This window comes from Panthera tigris, chromosome B1 (assembly GCF_018350195.1).
Source record: "Panthera tigris isolate Pti1 chromosome B1, P.tigris_Pti1_mat1.1, whole genome shotgun sequence".
In the NCBI taxonomy this organism is placed as follows: Eukaryota; Metazoa; Chordata; class Mammalia; order Carnivora; family Felidae; genus Panthera; species Panthera tigris.
In genome coordinates this window covers 110,273,806-110,296,363 of record NC_056663.1, presented here as the reverse complement: position 1 = coordinate 110,296,363, position 22,558 = coordinate 110,273,806, and the positions used below count along the sequence as shown (strand labels likewise).

Below are 22,558 nucleotides of genomic sequence, written 5' to 3'. Positions count from 1 at the left end.
TATTGATACAACTTTGTAGCCATGTTCTAATAGATGAGTTTTTGAGATATTTACTTATTTTTGAAGTAACATTGGTATTCCCCAGGAAGGCTTTTCCATACCCTTTGTAAAATTTATTCCTTTAGCAAACAGAAATAATAATTTTTAGAAAAAAGTGTATTTTTATTAGTAAGATTTTATATTACGTTCAACATCTGCCTATCTTAATATAAGTATGTATATTTTTTGAAGAACAAATTTTTATTTGGAGTTAATTTATTATATAAATATTATAAATTTTTTATCAGTAACAACACTTTGGGGTAGTAAAAGTATAAAAAATATATAGTGTAAAATGAATTTGAATTCATATAAATACAAATTATCTATGCCATGACTTTTTGTGAATGAGATTTATCTTTTTCACTCTTTTTCTTCTGTTTCTCTTCTGCTTGTTTTTCAGAATAATCTTTAAGAAGACGATTCAGCTGTGGTTCACATTGGCTTGCATGTTGTAATCCATCTTCCCTTCCTAAAAAAGAGATAAAACGTGAGACGACGATATTTCAGTCATCTCACACAGTGGCAAAGTCAGAGCTAGTCCTACCTGAACCACTCCAAGCACTAACTCAAGAGGCATTTTTAATTCAAAACACTTGAATTAAAGATATTTTTTTTTAATTTTTTTTTTTTTAATTTTTTTTTTTTTTAATTTTTGACAGAGAGAGTATGAGCGGGCGGGGGCGGGGGGGATTGTGGCACAGAGAGAGAGGGAGACACAGAATCTGAAACAGGCTCCAGGCTCTGAGCTGTCAGCACAGAGCCTGACGCGGGGCTCGAACTCACGAACCGTGAGATCATGACCCGAGCCGAAGTCAGACGCTCAACCGACTGAGCCACCCAGGTGCCCCGAATTAAAGATATTTTTATATTTTACCTTCACAGTGTTGGATCACACGTCCCCAGAGTCGATTTTTCCGCAAACAGGCTAAATTTCCCACTATCAATAAATGCCTCCTTCCTCTGGTCAATGCAACATTCATTCTTTTTTCTGAATCAATAAATCCTACTTGTCTTGTCCTTACACAGGACAGAATAATAATCTCCTTTTCAGCTCCCTGAAAAGCATCTACTGTGGATACCTGCACGGCTTTAATATCAGGATGATCAAAGTTCACGGCATTGAGTGAATGACAAAGCTGTGGAGGAAAAGACGAGATCACACAGGGAAGAGACCGTGAAGAACTTAAGCCCTGAACCTATTCACAGCAGCCATTTTTATTTAACTAGTAGTGGATAATTTTCATTTTTTAATGATTCACATAGATTTGGTAGTTTCTAAAATGATTCATAAATAACTACATGACAATATAAATTAGGAAACAAAAGCAAAAGTGATGATTTATCTATTGTTGGGGAATTCATCCAGATATACTAATTCAGAGTTGAAAATTAATGATAGAATAGATGAAAAATATTTTTTAAAAAAAGTAAAAACTAGTTAGAAGTAATTGGTTTGCATGTACATTAATATCTGCCATCTACTTTTGATTTATTAATAAAATGAAATAATAATGAAAGAACATTTTGGAAAACAAAGATTGAATCCCATCTGGCCCAAAACACAAAGCATACACTGTATTTTCTTCCCTCTAATTTGTTTATTTGCATTTTTGCCCTAACAGCTGTAAACTGAATTTAATTAAACCTTGTTAGGTTTACATTTAATTATACAGAAAAAAAGCCAGACCACACAAAAATCAGAATTTTTAAAAATGTTACACTCCCAAAAGTTTTTTAAGTACCAAACCCAACTACTACTCAAATGTAACTATCAAATATTGTAACAAAAAGTCACAATATTTAAGTGTCATAATACGATACAAACCTTGTACATCTGGGATTTGTATAATGTTATCACCCCGATCACTGAGCCTGCTATTCCACTTACAATCAGTGATTGAATCAGCTTGAGTGTAAAAGCAGCTTCTGCCACATTATGAAAGCTGTTATCTCTTTCAATCTGGAATATGAAACAGAGCCTAAATTATATTTCCCAGAAAGGCTGTGGAAAGACCAAGAAAACCATATAAACAACAACAATAAAATTAAACCAGGAAACTAAACCATGTTGACTCTCATTAATGTCATTTACCTGCTCCAGTCCTTTAACGTTATAGAAACACAGAGTTGGGAGCCATTCCAATAAAGGGCTCCTCTCTGTTTCTGAAATGCCATTCATGAGGTTTCCTTCATAAAACAGATCATTAGAGATAGCACTGATTGCAGGGTGACAACGGTATTGGGTTCTCAACAGAACTGGCTTATGACCCTAAGAAATTTAAATGAAGAAAAAAAAAATTAAAGCATTTTTTTCCTTAGGGGAAAAAAAAAGATTAGTATTTAAAAATTTAAAAATATCAACATACTGTGCTCTTAGTAAATGAATTACAACTATGATCAAATAGACTATAAATAACAATTTTTAATTACTAAAAATATCTTCATGGTAACCTATTATTTACACCACAAAATTATAAAGCATGTCAAATATTAGACTTATCTAATAAGTTTGGTGACTAACATTAGGTGGTTTCATAATGTATGTGGCACTAAATTGAAAAGGACTCTTTAAAAAATATATATTTGAGGGGCACCTGGGTGGCTCAGCCGGTTAAGTGTCTGACTTCAGCTCAGGTCATAATCTCATGGTTTGTGGGTTTGAGCTCTGCATCGTGCTCTGTGCTGACAGCTCGGAGCCTGGAGTCTGCTTTGGATTCTGTGTCTCCCTCTCTCTGTCCCTCCCCCGCTTGCGCGCGTGCTCTCTCTCTCTGTCTCTCTCTCAAAAATACATAAACATTAAAAATTTAAAAAAATGTTAGAAAGAGTTGTTGATAGCTCATTAATTTTCCTCCTTGGGCACAAGCCATCTTTTATTTTGAATCTTCAATCTTGTTAGTGCATCATAAAATCCACATTCCATCCAAGTTAGAGCTCTTGTAGAGCATGCTCTGTGTTTGCAAAATGTTCTGGAGCACTATTGGAACATTTTGAATAACTACAAGGTACTCTAATAATAATAATGCATAGTTAAAGGCAGGATTAATGATCACACAGACAAGGTATCTTTTATGGAAGAAAAACAGTAAGGAAAAAAACAGTCCTTGTATTATTTAGGGCATAAGTTTGCGGATGAGTCTAAGTCAGTGGGCATGTGAAAACCTCTGCCAAAAATACAAAATATGCTCAAAGTACAAAAATTCTCAAATGATTTTTTTTTTATTCAAAGGACCATTATTTAGTACTAGAAACAATGTTAGAAAAATGATTAAATTATGGTATATTCACATAATATTTAGTGATTAAAATATTTGTGACAACAGTGATGATTACAAAGCTAGTAATAACACAGGGAAATGGTTTATTATAATGCAAAGTTTAAAAAAGCCAGGAGAGTAACTACATGGTATGGTTTCAACTACGTAAAAATACATACATATTTTTACAGATTTATTGCGATATAATTGACATATAACATAATTGTGTAAGTATAACACAATTGTATAAGCTGAAGGTGAACCATGAATTGATTTGATATTCATATATTGCAAATTGACTACCACCATAGCATTAGGTAACACCTCTATCACATCACATAATTAGGTAATTACATTTCTTTTTTAATAGTGAGAACATGCAACATCTACTCTCTTAGCAATTTTCAAGTATATGATATTATTAACTATAATCACCATGCTGTTAATTAGATCCCCAGAACTTACTCATCTTATAACTGGAAATTTATGCCCTTTGACCAACATCTCCCTCTTCCTACTTTTCTACCTCCTAGCTCATGGTAACCACCATTCTACTCTTTGTTTCTATGAGGTCAGCTTTTTTTTAGATTCTACAGGTAAGTGGTAACATACAGTATTTGTCTCTTTCTGATTTATTTCACTTAGCACAATGCTCTCAAGGTATATCCATGTTGTTGTAAGTGGCAAGACTTCCCTCTTTTTTTATGGCTGAATGATATTCCATTGTGTGCACATATATCAAATATATGTATTCTTACAGTGTATATATTTGATATATGCAGACACCCCTAGGATAAAAGCTGGAAGGAATGATACCGAAATATTACAAAGGATTTTCTCTTGGGGGCAGTGAGGTTATTATAGATTTTTTTTAACCTTTTAGTTTTCTGTAGTTTCCACATTTTCTATATTGAATAATAGATATTATTTTTGTTTCTTTTAATTAATTCTAAACTAGTTCAAATATACAGAAAAGCAAAAAAATATAATACTCATGTATGTACCACACAAATCTGACATTAGTATTGAGTCATCTTGCTTCAGATTTCCTTTTTGTTAAAACATGAAATGTGGCATAGATAGCTATGCCCCCCCCACCCACCCCCATGCTCATCTATTTCCTCTACCACCTTCTCTAGAAACAGCTCCAATACTAACTGTGTTGTATGGCATTCCCATGCAAGCTTTATATGTTTCCTACATGGGCATGTATGTATGAATAATACACATTATTTGCTGTGTTTTTGAAATTCACATAAATTGTATTTTATACTATGTATCTCTTTGTACCTTGCTTCTTTCAACATCTACTATGTTTATGAGAATGATCTATATGGATCAAGTTCATTCACCTTGAATGTTTTATATATTCCATTTCGTAAATTCAATTCCATTATATTCTACAAATAAATCCACTTTTCAGTCTATCTTTATTTGCCCTTTTAAAATTCCCTCAATAATCTACTTCCTGTTTTAAAAATCATCGACAACAGATAAGTGAAAGAGCAAAGAGCATAACGGCATGCATTGTATGGTAGCATTTGTAAAAGAGGGGGGAAATATTTTATGTATTTGCTTATGATGGCATAAATTATCACTAGAAGAATACAAGAAAAAGATGACAGTGATTTGGGGGAGAGAAACTGAGTGGTTGGGGGACAGGAGTAAAAGTCTTCACTCTACTTTGTGGTTCCTTTAGAATTTGCATTTTGAATCATGTGACTAGGTTACCCATTTAAAAATGTTTTCAGAATCTAAATAATTTTTTAAATTAAGATTTTTAAAAAGCCAATGGAAAGGTATGATTCAAAAGAATCTGAACACGGACTTATCATGGAAGGGGTAGAAAGTTGTGCAATTCAATTCAGTTACAATTAATAACTCAAGATAATTGAAAGCTTGAGTCTTCACAAAATTGAGTACAACTAAACTCAAAACAACACAACTTGAAACTCAGTGTAAGGGGAAACTTCTGAAAAAGGTGGAATAACACTGCCTTGCAGAATCCATTCTCCAATATCTAAAGAAACATCTACAACAAAATATTAAAAACAATAGCAAAGGAAAAATTCAGTAGCCACGCACCAAAGAAAGGTTTAGAGACAACTCAATGCCATAAAATTTATAAAGTGCTTATCAAGAAACAGCATTCTAAAGCAGAAGGGAGAGGGGTGCCTGGGTGGCTCAGTCGGTTAAGTGGCCGACTTCGGCTCAGGTCATGATTTCGCGGTCCGTGAGTTCAAGCCCTGCGTCAGGCTCTGTGCTGACAGCTCAGAGCCTGGAGCCTGTTTCAGATTCTGTGTCTCCCTCTCTCTGCCCCTTCCCTGTTCATGCTCTGTCTCTCTCTGTCTCAGAAATAAAAATAAACGTTAAAAAAAATTAAAAAAAAAAATAAAGCAGAAGGGAGAAATGCAGTATAGATCTTTCTTGACTTATGATGGCATTACATCCTGATGAACTCATCATAAGTTGCAAATGGAAGTGAAAATGCATTTAATACACTTACCCTATGGAACATCATAGCTTAGCCTATTCTACCTTAAACATGCTCAGAATACTTACATTAGCTAGCAATTGGGTTAAATCATCTAACACAAAGCCTAATTTATAATGAAATATTGAATATTTCATGTAATTTGTTTAACACGATACTGAGAGTGAAAAACAGAATGGCTCTAAGTGTATAGGTTGTTTACACTCATGACCATGTGGCTGACTGGGAGCTGTGGCTCGCTGCACTGCCCAGCATCATGAGAGAGGATCTTACATCATATTGTTAGCCTGGGAAAAGATCAAAATTCAAGATTCAAAGGATAGTTTCTATTAAATGTGTATCACTTTCACACCATCATACAGTTGAAATTGTTAAGCCCAAGGACCATCTGTATGGTGAGATTCCTAACTTCTCTAGAAGTCATAACATAGAAATTGCTCCTAAGAATAGTAATGAAAGAGGGAAAGTGATCTGAGCAGTTAGTTTTTAGTGAAGTGAAGGCTCTGAGGGTGAAACATCAAACTGGGGGGACACCTGAAGTCCAAGAATATTCCTTGTCTGGGAAAGGGACAATACCTCCAACTATGTGGAATGAATCCTGATACTGGATATTTAATAAAACCTTAGAATTGAGAGAGCCCATGTAAGCAAAAAAAGGCAGTACACGTTAACTTTTTTTTTTTTTTTTTTTTTTTTTTACTTATTTTTGAGAGAGAGAAAGAGAGAGAGAGAGGGAATGAACAAACGGGGGAGGGGCAGAGAGAGAGACACACAGAATCCGAAGCAGCTCCAGGCTCCAAGCTGTCAGCATAGAGCCCCATGCAGGGTTCGAACCCATGAACCGTGAGATCACGACCTGAGCCAAAGTCGGACACTCAACCGAATGAGCCACCCAGGTGCCCCAAGATAGTACACATTCTTAATTCAGTTCTATTCCAGTCCCACACCTACCCCACTCCCCACACCCTATTTTCAGGGTACTAAGAAAATACAGAATCTGAGAGCTACCCAAGCAAGAACATCAGGAGATCAAGCAGGAATGGCAACTGTGCTAACACACTACAGCTTCCCCTCAAACTAACAAGATAAAGACAATGCAAACACTATGTATAGAATGCAGCCCAGACAAAATATAACCAAGAAACAGAAGAAAGTTTTCCTCAAGTCTCAACCTTTAGGATATAATCAGAATGTAACTGAGTGAAATAAAATCTCAACAGTGAGATGATGAAAAGACAATGAGATTTAAAAAGATAATGAGATTAAAGGGAAATTTCAATCCTAAGAAAACAAACTAATTTTCAAAATAGTATCATTAGAGAACTAAAGGAAGCAAAGAACAAATGGAATTTCTTCATAAAACTCACTACAACCTAACTCAAAACTCAATGCAACTTCAAACTCAATGTAAGGGGAACAGACATATTAGAAAGCCTTCACAGATAATGAAGACAAAAAATTAAAGTAACATTAATGGAAACAGATAAAGATACCCAATATAAAAATAATTGAGGGGCCTTTGTATTTTAGACCAAATGTGTCTCTGACCCCAGTTCCTATGTTGCAGCCCTAAACCCCACGGAGATGATATTTGGAGGCGAGGCCTTTGGAAGGTAATTAGGTTCAGATAAGGTCATGAGGATGGGGTCCTTATGATAAGATTAGTTTCCTTATTAGAAGAGGAAGAGGCTAGAGTTTTTTTGTCATTCTACCATGTGAGGACACGGCCAAGAAGAGCATTCTTACCAGGAACCAAATCTGAAGGTACCTTGATCTTGGCCTTCCCAGCCTCCAGAACTGTAAGAAATAAATGTCTGTTGGTTAAGCCACCCAGTCTATGGTATTTTCTTACAGCATCCTGCACAGACTAAGCTACTGGTAGAGAATTCATCAGGTAGAGCAGAAGCCTTTCCTGAAACAAAGAAACAAGAGTCTCCAGTTTGAGAGAACTTTTATTACAGAACGATTACTTACAGAAAGCTCCACACTGAGATATACTATGGCAAATTTATAAACTTTAAGGTTGTAAAAAGAGTTATTGTATCTAGGTAGAAAAAATAAATCATTACAAGGGGAAAATAATCAGGCTGGCCCTAAAATTCACAGTAATACTTGATGCAACTATTCAATAAGCCAAGATGCCTTTTACATTTAAAAGCAATGGACATTTTGAAACAAAACGGACTCAGGAAAGTATGTATCTATAAGTCATTCTTGAAAAAAAAAAATTGATGATGAAGTCCAAGGCACCCATATGAATATCACTGAAACTTCTAAATATAGAACTAATTCTAGGGTCACCTGGGTGGCTCAGGTCATGATCTCATAGTTTGTGAGATCGAGTCTTGGGTCGGGGCTCTGTGCTGACAGTGTGGAGCCTTTTTGGGATTTTCTCTCTCTCCTTCTCTTTCTGCCCCTCCCCCACATGCATGCGCACACCTGTGTGTGCGCGCGTGCATGCGTGCTCTTTCTCTCTCTCAAAATAAACATTTTTTTAAAAAATTAAAAAATATATAGAATGACTCTAAACAATCGTACAAATTATGACTATAGAACAAAAAGAATAATAACGTAACTAACAAAAATAGGAATAAGGGAAGGGATAAGAAAAGGGGGAAAAGCATGAGAGCACTAATATCTCTACCGTTTAGAGCAAAGCAATCAATCCATCCATCTAAAATCTCTTGTTAGAAGGATCTTTTAGGAAATACTATCTCTTAAGGGTGAAGAAACATTTATTTGAGATTTAATCATTCTTTTAGCTTCATTTCCATTTCTCTTCCTCTGTTAAGAAAGTAGATTATTGGGTGTCTGGGGGGCTCAGTAAGTTAAGCATCTGACTTCAGTTCAGGTCATGATCTCATGGTTCATGAATACAAACCCTGCTTCAAATGAGCACAAGCCCCACTTTGGGTGAGCATGAGCCCTGCTTTGGGTGAGCCCCACTTCTCTCTCTCTCCCTCTCTCTCTCTCTCTCTCTCTGTCTGCCCTTTGCTCAGTTACACCCTCTCTCTCTCTCAAAAAAAGTACAGATTATTGAAAGTTCAAACAGCAAAGTAACTCCTTAAATGCAATTTAAGCTAGCAACACTGATAAAATTTTTCTTTTGGTAGATTTTCTGTATTCTTTTGGCTGTAATAGTTTAATCTTCTGCTTATAAAAATAGCTTGATTTTGAATATTGCATCAAAACAATAGTAATAATAAATAGATAAGCAAATTGTGGTACATGCATACAATGGAATATTATTCAGCCATAAAAAATTAAATAATATAGACCAATGGAATAGAATAGAGGGTCCAGAAACAAACCTGCACATAGTCAACTGATTTTTGACAAGGGTGCCAAAACCATTCAATGGGGAAAGGACAGATTTTTTTGACAAATGGTGCTGGAAAAACTGAATATATGCATGGGGGAAAAAAAACTGGACCATATCTTATACCTTTACAAAAATAAACTCAAGATGGATCAAAGAATCTTAAGTTAAATGTAAGACCAAAACTATAAAACTCTTGAAGAAAACACTGGGGAAGATTTGTATGATACTGGATGAGGTTTCATGGACATGACCCCAAAAGCACAAGCAACACAAGAAAAAAAAATAGATAAACTGGATTTCACCAAAATTACAGAACTTTTGTTCATCAAAGGAAACTGTCAAGGGGCGCCTGGGTGGCTCAGTCAGTTAAGTGTCTGACTTCAGCTCAGGTCCTGATCTCACAGTTCGTGAGTTCAAGCCCCATGTCAGGCTCTGAGCTGATAGCTCAGAGCCTGGAGTCTGCTTTGGATTCTGTTTCCCTCTCTCTCTGCTCCATCACTGCATGCACTCTGTCTCTCTCAAAAATGAACAAAGATTAAAAAAAGAAAAAAAGAAAAAAGAAAAGAAAAGAAAGAGACTCTTAACTACAGAAAACAAACTGATGTGGTTACCAGAGGGGAAGTAGGTGGGGGATGGGTTAAACAGGTGATCAGGACTAAGAAGGGCACTTACTGTGATGAGCATCAGGTGTTGTATGGAAGTGTTGCATCACTACACTGTACACCTGAAACTAATATTACACTGTATGTTAACTAACTGGAATTTAAATAAAAACTTAAAAAACAAAGAGAATGGATTTACAAAAAAACCCCCATAAAATTATTATATGACCCAGTAGTAGCACTTCTGCATGTATACTCAACAGAACTGAAAGCAGAGACTCGAATAGGTATCTGTATACCAGTGCTCATGGCACTGTTATTCACAATAGCTGAAAGACAGAAACAACCCAAATATCCATCCACAGATGAGTGGATATATGAAATGTGGTATTACATAAAATGGAATATTATTTGGTGTTAACAAGGAATGAAATTCTGACACATATTACAACATGGACACACGCTGAATGGATTATGCCAAGTAAATAAGCCAAACACAAAAGGACACAAATCATATGATTATACTTATATGAAGCACATAGAGGAGGCAAATTCACAGAGGCAGAAAGCTGAATAGAGGTTACCAGGTGCTCAGGAAAGAAGAGGAATTATTGTTTAATGGGTACAAAGTTTCTGTTGGGATAATGAAAAAGTTCTAGATATGAGTAGGGAGATGACTACAGTACCATTAAGAATGTATTTTTTTTTAATGTAATACAGTATTGATATATGCTATAATGTGGATGAACCTCAAAAACTCGGTGCTAAGTGACATAAGCCAGGCACAAAAGGTCACATGTTGTATAGATTCTGGGTTGTATATGATATGAAAGTTGTAAGATTGTATGACATAAAGTATACTGACTAGATACGACTATACAGACTGAAAACAGACTGGTGGTTGCCAGGGTCTGGAGAGAGGAGGGAATGGAGAAACTGCTAAATGGGTATGGGGTTTTATTTTTGGGTGATAGAAGTGTTTTCAAATAGAGCCCGTGTTTACACAGTACTGTGAACGTATTAAATGCCACTGAATTATCCACTTTTAAAACGGTTAATTTTACATTATGTGAATGTCACCTCTATTTAAAGATATATTACCACCACTGTTATTCAACACAGTATTGGAAGTCTTAGCCTCAGCAATCAGACAACATAAAGAAATAAAGGCATCCAGATCGGCCATGAGGTCAAACTTCCACTTTTTGCAGATGACATGATACTCTATATGGAAAACCCAAAAGATTCCACCAAAAAACTGCTAGAACTGATTTTGAATTCAGCAAAGTTGCAGGACATAAAAACAATGCACAGAAATTGGTTGCATTCCTATACACCAACAATGAAACAACAGAGAGAGAAATAAAGGAATCGATCCCATTTACAACTGCATCAAAACCCATAAAATACCTAGGAATAAATCTAACCAAAGAGGTGAAAAATCTATACACTGAAAACTACAGAAAGCTTATGAAAGAAATTGAAGACACAAAGAAATGGAAAAAGATTCCATGCTCCTGGATAGGAAGAACAAAGATTGTTAAAATGTCAATACTACCCAAAGCAATCTATATATTCAATGCAATCCTTATAAAAATAACACCAGCATTCTTCACAGAGCTAGAATAAACAATCCTAAAATTTGTATGGAACCAGAAAAGACCCCAGATAGCCAAAGCAATGCTGGAAAAAGAAAACCAAAGCAGGAGGAATCACAATTCCAGACTTCAAGCTGTATTACAAAGCTGTAACCATCAAGACAGTATGGTACTGGCACAAGAACAGACACTCAGATCAATGGAACAGAATAGAGAACCCAGAAATGGACCCACAAACATATGGCCAGCTAATCTTTGACAAAGCATATTTATCCAAGGGATACAGGTATGCTGTTTTGAAGGGGCACATGCTCGCCAATGTTTATAGCAGCATTATCAACAATAGCCAAAGTATGGAAAGAGCCCAAATGTCCATTGATGGATGAATGGATAAAGAAGATGTGGCATACATATACACACACACACACATACACACACACACACACACACAATGGAGTATTACCCGGCAATTAAAAAGAATGAAATCTTGCCATGAGCAGCTACATGGATGGAACTAGAGGGTATTATGCTAAGCGAAAGTAGTCAGTCAGAGAAAGACAAATATCATATGACTTCACTCATATGAGGACTTTAAGACACAGAACAGATGAACACAAGGGAAGGGAAGCAAAACTAATATAAAAGCAGGGAGGCGGACAAAACATAAGAGACTCTTAAATATGGAGAACAAACAGGGTTACTGAAGAGGGTGGGGGAGGGGGGATGGGCTAAATGGATAAGGGGCATTAAGGAATCTACCCCTGAAATCATCGTTACACTATATGCTAACTAACTTGGATGTAAAGTAAAAATAAATACATAAATAAATAAATTAAATTTTAAAAAAGATATATTAATAATTAGGGGAGCCTGGGTGGCTCCATCGGTTAAGTGTCAGACTTGATTTAGGCTCAGGTCATGATCTCATGGTTCACTGAGTTCGAGCCCTGCATTGGGCTCTGTGCTGACTTCTTGGGATTCTGTCTCTCCCTCTCTCTCTGCTCCTCCCCTGCTCAGGATCCCTCTCTCTCAAAATTAGTAAATGTTAAAAAATATATATGTGTATATTAATAATTAATTTAAAAAATTCTTTTAAATGTGAAGCGGCACTCTACAACAGCTCTACAATAGGGGACATGGATAATAAAGATATTATAGAGTTTTTTAAGATTTTAGAGCAAAAGCAATATATTTACTACCCACTATTAAAGTAGTACATGGGGAAAAGATTCATTATATAAAAGGGTACTTAAATTACAAGGTGCTAGTTATCTTTAAGAGGGGTACTTTTTAAACAGTTACAATTATTTTAGGGCAGGGACTAAGTCTTCTAATATTTTCATTTTCGATCTATCTACACAGTATATAATCCATAAATAATAATTCTGCATGAATTGAACAGTAGTACCATTAAGCAGAGCCGATCAAAAAGAGTTTGTTCTAATCCATTTTCATGAGCTGCATCAGAACCCTGAATAGTAGGAGGAAGCTGTTTGGGATCTCCAACAAGAATCAGCTTTTCACACTCGAACCTAAAAACAGAATTCCAAAAATTAATCTAAGCAATAAGAGAAGGCATGCATTGACATCATTTGCTGCACTATTTTCCAACATGTATTCCCAGAGTTCTGGGAGCTAACAAGGCTTAATAATGCTAATAAATGTATTCAAAGGCTTTGAACTTACTCAGTAGAAAACCCCTTACAATTTTTTCCTACATAAAACGTACTAAATGTCCCCTTGCCTCTGCATGGAATTAGCATTTTGCACAACACGTTTGAGAAACAATGACTTTTAAATTCTATAAACTTAGAGGCTTTCATAGAAAACATTTGGCTTAAACTCTTGCTTTAGAGATGAAATAAATTAGGTTCCTGGGGCTAAATGTCTTTTTAAATCGAGGTAGGATATCGTGGGAAAATGTCCAATTTTTTGTAGAAAAACTTGTATCTAAATCTCAACTCCATTATATTCTATGGACACAACAAGTTATTTAACTTCCCCAAGCTTCAGCACTCTTACCAGTAACCTGGATGTGCTACTACTTTGCATAACTGTTATCAGGACTTCGTGCAGTATATAATGTGTTTAGTATACAGCAGGTGCTTCATATAACAGGAAATATTTCTTGTTACTCATATTAGCATTATTGCTTCTATTGTTAAATAGATTAGCCCTATTACTCCTCTATCCTCTGTGCAGGACCTTACTGTTCCTCCATTCCTGGCTCCTGAGTGGGGTGACCAACTCATATTGGTTTGCTTAGGACTGTCCCAGTTTAACCTAAAATTCCCATGATGTGGGACCTCCCAAGTCCTGGGAAAATCATGACAGTAGGTACTCGTTCCCTCATTAACTGGGGATAGAACAAGGATTAGAACTCAGGCCTACTGAGTCCAAGTCTAGCACTCTTTCCACTGCCTTCAGGATCCCTCAGTTAGAGATGCTTTAAAAGCACAATGTTTCAATTAACTGATACAGCTTAGAAGATTTTATAGTCTTCTAAATTTTATTGGACAAAGTTTCATTTTCAACTTATTTTTCTGTACATAGTTTATATCCTTTCATAATATAAATTTTATTTTCAGAACTTAAACACTGGAACTTTATCAAAGTAAGGAACTGAAGAACATTCTTCAGTAGACTTAGGTTCTCAAAATAGGACTAAAGAAGAACCTCTAATTTAGGTGAGAAACCTGCAAGGTCCTAGTAAAATTCTAGCACTAGTGTTATCAAGGCTTTAAAAATTATGTGATCTATCATCAGGGAAATGTAAATCAAAACTACAAGGAGATATCACCTCACACCTGTTAGAGTGGCTAAAATCGACAACCAAAGAAACAACAGGTGTTGGCGAGGATGTGGAGAAAAAGGAACCCTTGTGCACTATTGGTGGGAATGCAAACTGGTACAGCCACCATGGAAAACACTGTAGGGGTTCCTCAAAAAGTTAAAAATAGAACAACCCTATGATCTAGCAATTGCACTACTAGGTATTTACCCAAAGGATACAAAAATACTAATTCAAAGGGATACATGCACTCTTATGTTTACAGCAGCATTATTTACCATAAGCAAGATATAATAGCAGCCCAAGTGTCCATCCACTGATGAATGGATAAAGAAGTGGTGTATACATACAATGAATATCATTCAGCCATAAAAAAGGAATGAAATCTGGCCATTTGCAATGACACAGATGGAGTGAGAGAGTATAATGCTAAGTGAAACAAATCAACCAAAAAAAGACAAATACCATCTCATTTCACTCATATGTGGAATTTAAAAATAAACAAGAAAGGGAAAAAAATAAGAGAGAGATAAACCAAGAAACAAACTCTTAACTATCGAGAACAAACAGATGGTTGCAAGAGGGGAGGTGGGTGGGGGGAATGGGGTGAAATAGATGATGGGGATTAAGGAGGGCACTTGTGATGAGCACAAGATGATGTACAGAATTGATGAATCACTATATTGTATACCTGAAACTAATATAACATTGTATATTAACTCCCTGGAATTAAAACGAAAACTTTAAAAAGAATTATGTGATCCAAATGTCTCAACTGTGATCTAACAAAATTTTGGCACATTAACCCCTCTCAAGTTCCCCTCTGCATTCTTTTAAAAAGTCACTTTAGTACCTAAACTGTTAAAAATTTTCAAAAAGTTTGGTAAGAGTTTGAAGTGCAAAATTATTTGAAATATTATGATATCTGAGTGTGTTTTGGAAAGGAATTTTTTAGGTTACCTTGCAATGGGAAGGAGAGAGGCCGGTTCAGTTATTTGACTACACTCATCCAGCACAACTACAGGAAATTTAAGATCATTCATGCATGGGAATGGGCAGGCTGCACAGGTAACTCCAACTACCCGCACCTTTATTACAATAAGAATATTATTAATTAACAAATTTTTAAAAATAAGACAATGTATTTACCAAAGAACTTGTAGGCTAAAATCAGAAACGAGCTGTCCTAATTTAATTACTGGCAATCAGAAATCATAGGTCACTTTATTTCCCACATTTTTGTCATTCCCACAGAGTGAATGGAAATCACAGCATAGAGGCTACTTAAGCCACAAGCCCCTTAATAAGAACAGATAAAAGACACATTTTGATATTCACAAGGGAGGTATTACAGTGTCAGGATTTAAAACGTTAAGGATGATATGCATATTTTATCCTTCTAGATGAAGCTAAATAAACACCACATGTGTTATCATCAACACAGGCCAAGGTGCTCCACGAAGAGCACTGAACACACTAATGAACTGCACTCTAGGATTTTAACTTACTTAAGAAAGTAAAGATGGCTACCTCTAAATAACAGTAAATTAGTGTCCTTGTGGCCTGTAAGTATATTTGAATCTTATAAGAGAATACCATTATTCTCAAGGCAAAAAGCCTGATGTAAAAAAAAAAAAAAAAAAAGCTCATATTTAATCTCTGCAACTAAATATAAACAAGAGGAAAATGACTGAATTTTCTAATTACATGTGGCCATTGTACTACTGGTCTAATAGCTACACACACACACACACACACACGTGTATAGATACACGTACACACAAGCATATATACATTTTTTTCCTCTCTTAACAATCTGAAGTATAATTCTACTTCTTGGTAGCAAGGGCAGTCCACACAAACCGACCAAAATTTTGTCAACAAATGTGATTGACAAAAATATGCTTTACAAATTAAACACTGCCTCCATAGGCCCTGTGAAACAAGAAATATTATAAACTCCTTATTTTCTTTAATAATAGATAACATTTATCACATACAATAACCCTTCGTCAGTTAGGTTTTCCTCTTGTTAAAAACAAAACCAAAAATCCCAAGGCCCCATTTATATTAGAAACCCCACAGTTTTTAAATATTCAAGCTCTTGCGAAAGGATCCAGCAGGGGACACCACACTGTAGCACTATACATTCTCATGGTACCACTCTCAAATGGCATTCCTCATTTAATTTCTGGGAACTATATCTGATAAGACAACCTTAGAATGAGAACCCTGAAGTTGCGAACCAGGAAGCAATTTTTTTTAGTTAAATAAATATCGAATACAAAAACCTAAATAACTAAGTTTTCTTTAAAATATCATATTATTATTGAGGAGGGCACTCGTTGGGATGAGCACTGGGGGTTGTATGTCAGCGATGAACCATGGGAATCTACCCCAAAAACCAAGAGCACACTTCACATGCTGTATGTTAGCCAATTTGACAATAAATTATATTGAAAAATAAAATAAAATACTGTATTATTTATATATTTTAATTTGTCGTTGTATTGCTGAGGTTCTAACCACAGAAGAGATTTTTATTATTGATCTAGGAAATAGTTAACCACGAAGCATTTTTTAAAATTAATTTTATTGTAAAGACATGCCACTTTAGAAATGTGTTAGCTCTGACCTTGGAAATTTGCTAAATAAACTTTAAGAAAAATGTTTCCTTTAAAAGAGTTCTCATTTGTGAACAGATATTACCAGTGAGCAACAGATTATGCTATCTGGGCTTTCGCTTAGAAAATTATCAAAGAAGTCATTAACAATTATTCTTACATGTCAATATTATGTTGAATAAGTGACTAAAATGGTAAATAATTTACACAAATGACTAATTTGCATTGATTGAACACAGTCAAACTAAGCCCTTCTGGATTAAGTAGAGAAGGAAGTAGAGTTTGACTCTATAATTCAAAATACTTGAAAGCTCGTCTGAAGCCTTCTGAGGACTTCTGTAAGCAAAACTTGTTGCAGATTGGTTATTATTTCCAATTCCCCCCTCCCTCCTTGTGAGAGTATTACACATCCGCACCCTTTGCCATGTGGCTTTGCAGCACTTCCCACCAGAGAAGTAGGTGGAGTGTATTTCCCTGTCCCACTACTGCTGGGCTTGGCCATCTGACCTGTTAAAGCAAATGGAGTATTAGCAGACATAATATGAACAAACGCTTTAAATGTATTTGTGTGATCCTGCCCACCTTCTTGTGCTTCTGCCATCCGTCAGGAGAAGGCCATCATGCCATAGGCAACTGTTCTCAGAACGAGAGACCTGAACCACAGCCTCAAGCTGGGCCGTGCCAAATGACCTCTACAGTCATGAGTCTGTTGTCTTAAAGTACTGAGATTTTGTTTGTTAAGCAGCATTTTTTGGAAAGAGCTAAGCAATACCAGGACCCAAGCATGTTGATTTTTCCAAATTTCTTTTTATATAATTTTTTAAAGTTTATTTATTTTGAGAAGGGGTGGGGGAGGGAGAAAGAGAGAAAAAGAATCCCAAGCAGGCTCCACACTGTCAGTGCAGAGACCGATGCAGGGTTTGAACTCATGAACCGTGAGATCATGACCTGAGCTGAAACCAAGAGTCAGCCGCTCAACTGACTGAGCGGCCCAGGTGCCCCAATTTTTCCAAATCTCTTGCAGAAAGTGACCAATGTCCACATGGTCCAAAAAGCCAACAACCCCCTTTTCCTCCATTCCTCTTTCTTTTCTGCATGCTCTCCTCTCATTGGTGGGAGCTACTCATTGGCTTCTTTCTCATCAGCTGCCAGCTGAAGGAAGCTGCTCTGGATGAGAAGTTGATAAAAGGGATGATGCTACCTGTTACAGGTTAGGATCCTATGTGTCCAGTCTTGGCTTCCAATACCTAGAAGCAAGTATCTGAGACTCCTAGATTCTCAGATACAGACAGACCCTGAAAGGCTTGGCTTTCTAGGGAAAGCATTAAAGACAAATTTCACTTGATATTTTGCCCAGGTCAGACCTTCTCTCCAATTTCACCTAGAAAAAAATCAAGTTTCACTTAACTTGCCAAGAAAACTATCTTCTGTTTCCTCTTTAAGGGGAGGTTTTTCTCAATAATAAATAATTATTATAAATAATATACTTATATATAACTTATATAAAAATTATAAAATAATGCATTAATAATAAAAACCTTTTCTCTTTCCTCTTTAAGCTTATAAAAAGATATACAAATAGGGGCACCTGGGTGGCTAGGTTGGTTGAGTCTGACTCTTGATTTCGGCTCAGGTCATGATCTTACAGTTTCATATGTTCAAATCCTGCGTTGGGCTCGGTGCTGACAGTGCGGGGCCTGTTTGGGATCTTCTCTCTCCCCATCTCTCTCTGCCCCTCCCCCACATGTGCTCTTTCTGTCTCAAAATTATAAATAAATAATGAATAAATATTTTAAATACACACACGCAAATACAGAAAAGGAGAAAAGATAACTCAGTCATGGTAAGCTGGATCTGTTCACAAATTTGAAGAATGTTTTCCGATAGGATAAAACACACACCAAATGGACATACACACACCTTATTTGAATCTAAACTATCACAGTCATTTGTTTTATTTAAAGGAAATATTCTCCGTCAACAAGAAAAAGAAATCTGAATAGTACGTATAGATGAAGAAACAAACTTACCTGCTTCAGCAGGGTTTTATTGGTCCCCAATTTATGCTGCTCAATACTTTTTCTGACATAGATCTTTTCCAGAGGAGTCAAGTCTTCTTTCATTAGTGCATTCAGTTCTTTTAGTTGCTCATTTTCATTTTCTGAGCTAGCATGCAAACTAAAAAAAGTATTACATAAAACAATATCCCTCTTTGTCCCATTTTCACATTATAAAAATATAAAATACAGATTTTCTAAGTTAACCAGAAAAAAAAAGATAAATCTTTTTCCACTCTTCTTCAAAAACCAAATTTAAGGTAAGAGTTATATAAAATTATTATACTTCTTGGGGCGCCTGCATGGCTCAGTCAGTTGAGCAACAGACTCTGGGTTTCGGCTCAGGTCATGATTTCAAAGTGTTGGGATCAAGTCCCAGTGCTGGGCTCCATATTGAGTGTGGAGTCTGCTTGGGATTTTCTTTATCCCAATCTCTCTCTGCCCCTCCCCTGCTTGTGTGTACGTGGGTGCACTCTCTCTCAAAAATAAATAAATAAACTGAAAAAAAATATTGTACTTCTCTGAGCACTCTGTGACTTCTGGAATTCAGTGTTCTCACCTATAAGGTAAAATTGGTTTGGAAATCTTCCTAACACTCCCAACTCTGACGAACTTTTCAAATCCAAGACTGAGAAGCCTTTAAAGAAAACAAGGTAAAATAGATTCCGATTATTTAGAAGAATATAAAGCAAAGTTTCATATAATATTTATGTTACTAAAATTAATTTTGTGTAATAGTGTATCTTATAGTTATAGAAGTCAATCTGAAATGTCCAAACTCAGAGTAAATGCAATGTAGCTAAAAGTCTTTTTTATATAAGGCGTTTTATAGAGAATTTTTAAATTCAACTGAGGGTTCATTAAATGTTTATAAAATATTGATGTTAGTATTTATCACATATAAAATTGTCTCTAACAACATAATAATATGGAAAACAATAGCTACCATATACTTAGCATCAGGATTTATTAGGAATAAATACTTTATCTTTACATACATTATCTCATTTAATATTCACTACAGCTCTGCACGACAGTATCTCATCTTAGAGATGAGGACTCCAAAAAAAAAGTGAGGTATTTTGCTGAGGCCACATAGCTAAAAAGTGGAGTCAGCCATGATTCAACCTAGGCAAGTCTGTCTACCTCTAAAGGCTATGATCATTTGTATATATACATCACTCCCTTTCTGAAGGACAATTTTGCAAAATATATTAGGGAGCTTAAAAATGTTTGTATCTTGGGGCGCCTGGGTGGTTCAGTCAGTTAAGCCTCTGACTCTTGATTTTGGCTCAAGTTATGATCTCACAGCTTACAGGTTCAAGCCCCACATCAGTCTCTGCACTGCCAGCGTGGAGCCTGCTTGGGATTCTCTCTCTCTACCTCTCTCTCTCAAAACAAATACATAAACTTATAATAAACAAACAAACATAAAAAATTTTTTTTAATGTTTATATCTTGGGGCATCTGGCTGGCTCAGTTGGTAAGAATGCAACTCTTTATCTCGGGGTTGAGAGTTTAAGCTAACATTGGGCACGTTGGCCACAGAGCTTATTTAATAAGAAAAAAAGGTTGATATCTTTTATTCTAGACCTGGGACTGTTTCCTAAGGAAAGAATCAGAAATGGAGATAAAGATTTATATTTAAGGATTTTGTCACAATATTATTTATAATGGCAAAAATATGGGAAAAATTAACGGATCAAAAATTGGTTAATTAGGGGCACGTGGCTGGCTCAAGTGGAGGAGTGTGCAACTCTAGATCTCAGAGTCATGAGTTTGAGCCTCACGTTGGGAGTTTGAGCTCCACGTTGGTTGTAGAGATTACTTAAATAAATAAAACCTGTAAAAATAAATAAAATAAAATATTAGACACTTAAATACACTAGTCATACCTACCCAAGAAGTACTCTGTCCACAGCTACATTAGTGGAAGAAGAAATGAGAAGTTTCCATGGTCTTGCATTTCCAACTGTAGGAACTTCACTCTTTTCAAATAGCTGTACAAAAAACAAAATCACCACTGCCAGCAAATAACTCTTTCCTGCTCCAAAAACACCTAATTATTTTGAAGGAAGGGGAAATAGAATAAAGGCAATGTCATAAATAAATTTTTGAAAGTATAAGAAATATTTCATCCATCTGCTTCCCTCTCCCTTTCATTTAATTAATTTATTCAAAAAACATTCACTGAGTGACTACTATGTGCTTTGCACAAGGGATAAATAGATAACCAAAGGCCTCCACATTTAATGAATCTATGCAGGAAAACAAAGTGAAGGAACAATGATAAAATAATATGATAAGCAACACTGTTATTGTATCAAAGAAAGAACATTCCTCTCTGCTTTGGTAAAGATGGGAATGCTTCCTAAAAATAAGTAGCAGAACTAAGTCTCCCAGCATAATATATCCAGACTGCTTAAAGAAAGGGTCATTCCAGGCAAAGGCATGGCAAAGTATGCAGATGTTAACTATTTCTATACAGCCTATAGCAAAATAGGTAAGAGACAAGGCCGACAAAGTAGGCAAGAGGATAAATCACGAGAATTCTGCTTGGTGTGGCTAAAAAGTTTAAATTTTGTCTTGCAGACCAGGGAAAGTCACTGAAGGATTTTAAGCAATAAATTGACTTAGGCAGACTGTATTTTGTAAAAACTACTTGAGTGAAAATATTAAGAAAGATAAAACTAAAGGTGGAGCAATTAGAAAGGGGTGTGAGGTAACCATAACAATAACACATGCTAACTTTCCTCAGTGCCTCCCACGTGTCAGACACTGTTCTACGCCCTTTACCAGCGTTCACTCATATGGTCCTACAACCCTAAGAGAAAGATGCTGTTATCAACTTATGTTACAGCGTAGGAAATTAAAGCTGAGATAAGTAACCTGCTAAGGTCATGCAGCTAACACATGAGAGCGCCAGGATACAAATCCAGGATTCCAGCTCTAGAGCCTACCTTTTCACCACCAGGCTATATAGGAGGTACAGTGAAGGCTTGGATGGAGGGGACCCAAGTAACCTGGAGAGGAGAAAACTTATAGGAAAGAAAGGTAGAAACCAGAAGTGAAACATCTCAGTGACTAATCTGATGGGGGGAGATAAACAGAGAGGAGGAGGAAGATTAAGAGAGTCACTTCATCTAAGGAGAAAGAATAATCAAGGATGAGTCCCAGGTATCTAGCTTGGTCAACAGGGTGAATGTGATATAAATCCTCAAAATAGCACAAAATAGCTTTGGAGTGGATGTTTGAGGAAATGAGCTAAAAAGGTGACAGAATCCAGATAGAATTATTAGCTCTGAAGAGGGGGAAGTAAAGCTCCTTTACTGGGACAGAACCAAAAAAGGTAAAAATAGGTTCAAACTTAGGTAAAATGGGGGAGAGCAGGCTATTGAGAGGAATTTCTGTTATAAACTCCGTTTCCTGTTTTAAAGGCAGAATCAATTTTAGAGGGAGTAGGGCAAGGGCCAGGAGAGATTAAAGATTTGGAATAGCTGCTGGGGGAGGATGAAAGTGTGAGCTCACTAGGAATTAACAAAAGGCTTTGTTGCTCAGGCTTGAAGTTCACTCTGATAGTGCAACACGTAGATATCTAGATCAAGTCTGGATACTGTGAATAATGAGTATATAATGCTTCTCATTCATTAGATACACTGCCTATTCTCCCTTTCAGGATGGTTAGTTCTGCTCTCATCTAATAGTTTACTAAAGTAGGTTCAGACTCAAAATAATCTATGTAGAGTCATTCTAGAATCTTCTGTGATTAGGAAA

At 36.0% G+C, this 22,558-nt stretch overlaps 1 protein-coding gene across 2 annotated transcripts in view; it reads right to left on the bottom strand.

The window, feature by feature from the left end:
* Positions 1–287: 287 nt before the first annotated feature.
* Positions 288–22,558, bottom strand: part of ZGRF1 (zinc finger GRF-type containing 1) — a 90,902-nt gene continuing 68,631 nt past the window's right edge. For both annotated transcript variants that reach the window (XM_042984021.1, XM_042984022.1), the window contains 9 exons: positions 20,684–20,843; positions 19,344–19,421; positions 18,758–18,905; positions 15,064–15,191; positions 12,721–12,844; positions 2,135–2,311; positions 1,868–2,002; positions 917–1,178; positions 288–511 (listed from right to left, as the gene is read on the bottom strand). In XM_042984021.1, coding sequence (XP_042839955.1) covers positions 366–511; positions 917–1,178; positions 1,868–2,002; positions 2,135–2,311; positions 12,721–12,844; positions 15,064–15,191; positions 18,758–18,905; positions 19,344–19,421; positions 20,684–20,843 — 1,358 coding nt within the window. In that variant the 3' untranslated portion in view covers positions 288–365. The remainder of the gene's footprint in view (positions 512–916; positions 1,179–1,867; positions 2,003–2,134; positions 2,312–12,720; positions 12,845–15,063; positions 15,192–18,757; positions 18,906–19,343; positions 19,422–20,683; positions 20,844–22,558) is intronic.